At 45.8% G+C, this 5037-nt stretch overlaps 1 protein-coding gene across 1 annotated transcript in view; it reads left to right on the plus strand.

Annotated features, from left to right (window-relative positions):
- Chrna9 (cholinergic receptor nicotinic alpha 9 subunit) overlaps positions 1-4960 on the plus strand; it is a 9990-nt gene extending 5030 nt beyond the window's left edge. Inside the window, exon 5 of the mRNA XM_021211151.2 lies at positions 4419-4960. Coding sequence (XP_021066810.2) covers positions 4419-4960 — 542 coding nt within the window. The remainder of the gene's footprint in view (positions 1-4418) is intronic.
- Positions 4961-5037: the final 77 nt, after the last annotated feature.

The following is a 5037-nucleotide window of genomic DNA, read 5'->3' on the forward strand; positions in this document are numbered from 1 at the left end:
GGGGGGAGAGAGAGAGAGAGAGAGAGAGAGAGAGAGAGAGAGAGAGAGAGAGAGAAAATCTGTTCATTCTAAAGCAGAATGTATTTTCTCATATTTCGTTTGTGAATCTAGTGTTCTCTAACAGCTGAGCCATCTCTCCAGCCCACAGAATACACTTTGAAAAGTCCACGGTAATGTAACCTGTAGCCAAGGGTTGCAGCGGAGGTTGAGGCCGCCAGGCCTGCTCGTCTACCTACTTTGTTCTGAGATCCCTCTGTCACCTCTAACACCTCCTGCTACTGCCACCAAGGAGACCCCTCCGATCCAATACCTTGACCTGCTGCTATAACAGATGCCTGCCAGTACCAAAAGTAAACCTTCGTTCTTTAAGATAAAATACAAAGAGAAGTTTCAGAACTCAGGGACATAGAGAATAATTGTCACCAGGAGCTGGGTGGCCGTGTGTGCTCTATGGAATACAGTTAGTCAGTATTCAGACACTGGTTTTTATGGAGACGTCCTTTTAGTTTTGTGTTGTTTTTGCTTTTTGAGGCGATAGGGTCACATGTAACCCAAGCTGGTTTGTAATTGGTTCTATAACTGAGGCTGGCCTTGAACTTCTGACCCTTCTACGCCCACCTCCCAAGTACTGGGGATTTTCCCTTTTATGTCTCTTCATGAAAACCCAACACACACACAGACACACAGACACCGGCACACACACACACACGCACACACACACACACACACACTTTCTTTCTAAAATAAGCACAGGTTCTCTTCTCACTAATAGAGAGAGGTATAGGAACCTTGGCACTTTTCTCCTTTTATTACCTCTCTGGAGACAGAAATGAGTGACACTGGCCAGGCATGGTGACACCTGTCACCCCAGCACTCAGGGGTGGAGGGAGGAAGATCAGGAGTTCAAGGCCTGCCTCAACTACATAATATCCTGTCTCAAACCAAAACCAAAACCAAGCCAGAAACAATAACTCTGCAGTGGGATCAGTGACGGGTCCCTCTCTCTTCCTTAGCAGTGACACACAATCACAAGTCAGCAAGTTTCTAAAGAGAGATGACTCACAAGAATTTGGGAAGCATTAATCATCCCAGTTCTACAGTAATGTGCAATTTGGTTTTTTTTTTTTCTTTTTTTTTTCTTAGAATGTACATACAAGGATTTGTGGAACATTCATTTAAAAAAAAAAAATCACAGCATTTTATTTGTAGCACCTATGAAATGTGCTTCCTGCCTCTGGTTGTCATTGTTATTAGAGACAGCATCTCACCGAACAAGGCTGGCCTTGAATTTAGGCTTCCATTTCCCCCACCCCACCAGCTTCCCATGCGCTGGGAGGACCGCTATCTCCATGCCTCATGGTCCCTCCCTCCCTCCCTCTCCCTCCTCACCCTGTAAGTGGACACTGTACCCAGGACCTCATGCATGTTAGGCAAGAGTTAAAGCCTCAGACCCTTTGCTCTTGCATTTCCAGAAACAAATTTACATCGTCTCTATGACAAGTAGAGTTTCATGAACGTTTCTGGCTCATATTCCTTTTATAATTAATCTGGACTTTTTTAAAAAAGATTATTTATTTTATGTATATGAGTACACTGTAGCTGTCTTCAGACACACCAGAAAAGGGCATCAGATCCCATTACAGATGGTTGTGAGCCACCATGTGGTTGTTGGGAATTGAACTCTGGTGCTCTTACCCGCTGAGCCATCTCTCCAGCCCCTAATCTGGACTCTTTAATAAATAATAAGTGGATGTTACACAATATTCTGAATGCTGTTCTGGGATGGAGAGCTGAGCCATCCTAGCCGTAGAACAGGACTGTTTTTACTTCAGAGCAGGCTGGACTGAGAGCCGGGCCACTGCTGTCTCCCAGCAGGGATGTCACCTCTCCAGAACTGTCACCTCTCCAGGAAGACTCAAGCAGGGCATGGCTTACAGTTCAAGATGGGAGTTCGCGCTGAGCCATTTCTGACTCAGTACGAGAGCAGAATTACCTCAAGGCCAGGCTGTCACTAACCACAATAAACCCAGGGACTCCATGTCACTGAAGCACTGCCTGGCTGTCCCCTCAAGTCCCCACCCCGGAAAAGCCACCCCTCGCTTTCTCTCTCTTTTCTCTGTCTTGCCACTGCAGCTGTATCGCAGCAAAGCTAACACAGGTTACTCTGTCTTCAGTGAGTTCATTCACAGCTCTTTTGTCACAAGCCTGTCAACGCTGTGCTGGACAAGGCAATTTCCAATGTCTTGTCTCCAATTATAAGATAATCATATACATTTTTCTCTTTTACCCATTAATGCAGTGAATTACATCCGTGGGCTTTCCTGTCTCAGATTTTTGGATTCCTCAACCCAAGCCTACTTTTTCATGATCTGTCAAGACACTCTGGGGAGTGGGGATATATGTCAAAGGACAAGCACTTGCCTAAAGTGTAGGAAGTCCCAAATTCAATATAAGTACTGAAAATAAATAAATAAAAAGTCACCATGTAGGGCTCTTGCCTAACATGAAAGAAGACCTGAATTCAATCCCCACCACTACATACAACCAAGCATGATAATGCATGTCCATAATTAGAGGATTAGAGAGAGGTTCATGAGCAACCTCAGTCCCTTGACAAATTCAAGGTCAGTCTGAGCTAACCTGAAACTCTATCTAAAAAATGATAAATAATGCCGGGCCGTGGTGGCACATACCTTTAATCCCAGCACTTGGGCAGGCAGATTTCTGAGTTCGAGGCCAGCCTGGTCTACAAAGTGAGTCCCAGGACAGCCAGGGCTATACAGAGAAACCCTGTCTTGAAACAAAACAAAACAGATAAATAAAAATATATTAAAGGATTCTATTACATAAAACTTTCCAAATATGTCTGTAGGAGAAATGAGTCACTATCTCTTTTCTTAACATTTATTTTTTCTTTTTTGGTTTTTTGAGACAGGGTTTCTCTGTATAGCCCTGGCTTTCCTGGAACTCACTTTGTAGACCAGGCTGGCCTCGAACTCAGAAATCCGCCTGCCTCTGCCTCCCGAGTGCTGGGATTAAAGGCGTGGGCCACCATGCCTGGCTCTTCTTACCATTTTTTAAGATTAAAGCTCCTACTTTCCTCTCTTCTCCCCATGAGTGACCTTATTAAAGATTTAGCAGTTTGCCAGACACAGTAGTGCTTGTCTTTAATCCAAGAACTCAGGAGGCAGAGGTAGGCAGATCTCTGAGTTCAAGGTCAGCATGGTCTACAGAGTGAGTTCCAGGACAGCAGGGTTACATAGAGAAACCCTGTCTCGAAAGAAAAGAAAAGAAAACAAACAACAAAAAAAGATTTATCAATTAGATTACTGTTTCTTTTTTTGAAAGTGGCCCTATGTTGCCCAGGCTAACCCTCACCTCCTGGGCACAAGCATCCGTCTGCTCCTACATCCTGAGAAACTGAGATTACAGATGCACATCTCTCTGCCCAGTCTTATTCCTCTTTTCAAAAGCCTGCCCTTGGCTTTGTTCCTAGGGGATGAGGTTGGGGGCAGGGTGGGGCTGGGGGTGGGGGTGGGGCCGGGGTGGAGCTAGGGGGGTGTCGGTGCCCTTGGCCATTCACTCACATCCGAGGTCCTGCAGGCCTCCCTTTTGCTCTTCATCTTATCTTGAGGCGTGAAGGTCTCCATTTCAGTTAGGCTGGCTGGTTTGCGAGCCGTGGGGCTCTGCCTGTCTCTGCCCACCATCGCTGGAGGCATAGGCACGTGGAGCCATATGTACTTTATTTACTTGGATGCTGGGGACTCAAAACTCGGGTTCCCATGCTTACAGAGCACGTGATCTCACCCGCGGAATCACCTCATCCTTGGGCTTTAATTGCTAGTCTGTTTCCCCTGTTGTTCAGTGTGTATTTCATTTACTTGTACCCTTCCTACATCTTCCCTCCTTCTCCGCTTTTCCCGTACTTTTGCCTTACGCAATGAAATCACATTTAAGGACAGCTGCTAGAGGTCTCCTTTCTCAGGCTATAGCAATTGTTTTCCATAACAATGAGGTCTGGAGGTATTCTAAGAAGAGTCAAGGGCCATTTGTAGTCCATTGGATGAGATTGGACTGGTTTTTACGTGCTGGTAAACATTTGTGAGCGGTTTAAATTACAGTCCTGGGCGGAAGGGAGTGTCGTTTCTGCTATACCTAACTGAACCTTTCTAAGTTGGAGACTTAACTACACTTGTTTTATAGCGCACAAAGTTCAAGTTGACACTTTACTTTGGTTCTGAGTCTAGTGGGGGTAATGATGCTGGATTTCAAACTTAGAACGTCATATTCGAAAGTCTCTACTGCTGACCACCAGGGTAGGCCTGTCTCTTCGGAATTGTGTTTGATTCTTTTTTTTTTTCATCGAATATGAAGAGATATAGAAATGAACTTAGCTGGTGGTGTTCCTTTTATTCCAGGAAAATACTACATAGCTACCATGGCCTTGATCACCGCCTCCACAGCCCTGACCATCATGGTGATGAATATCCACTTCTGTGGGGCAGAAGCCCAGCCAGTGCCACACTGGGCCAAGGTGGTCATCCTGAAATACATGTCCAGGATCTTGTTTGTCTACGATGTGGGTGAGAGCTGCCTTAGCCCCCGCCACAGCCAGGAGCCAGAACGAATCACAAAGGTTTATAGCAAACTCCCAGGGTCCAACCTGAAAACGTCCAGAAACAAAGACCTTTCCAGAAAGAAGGAACTGAGCAAACTCCTAAAGAATGACCTGGGGTACCAGGGTGGGATCCCCCAGAATCCTGACAGTTACTGCGCACGCTATGAAGCACTGACAAAAAATATTGAATACATTGCCAAATGTCTCAAGGACCACAAGGCCACCAACTCCAAGGGCAGCGAGTGGAAGAAGGTTGCCAAAGTCATAGACCGTTTCTTCATGTGGATTTTCTTCGCTATGGTGTTTGTCATGACCGTTTTGATCATAGCAAGAGCAGATTAGAAGGAAAGGGGGGAGCTAGGCGTGATGGCACACGCCTTTAATCCCAGCACTCGGGAGGCAGGGGCAGGAAGATTTCT

Source organism: Mus pahari, chromosome 13 (genome assembly GCF_900095145.1).
Source record: "Mus pahari chromosome 13, PAHARI_EIJ_v1.1, whole genome shotgun sequence".
NCBI lineage: Eukaryota > Metazoa > Chordata > Mammalia > Rodentia > Muridae > Mus > Mus pahari.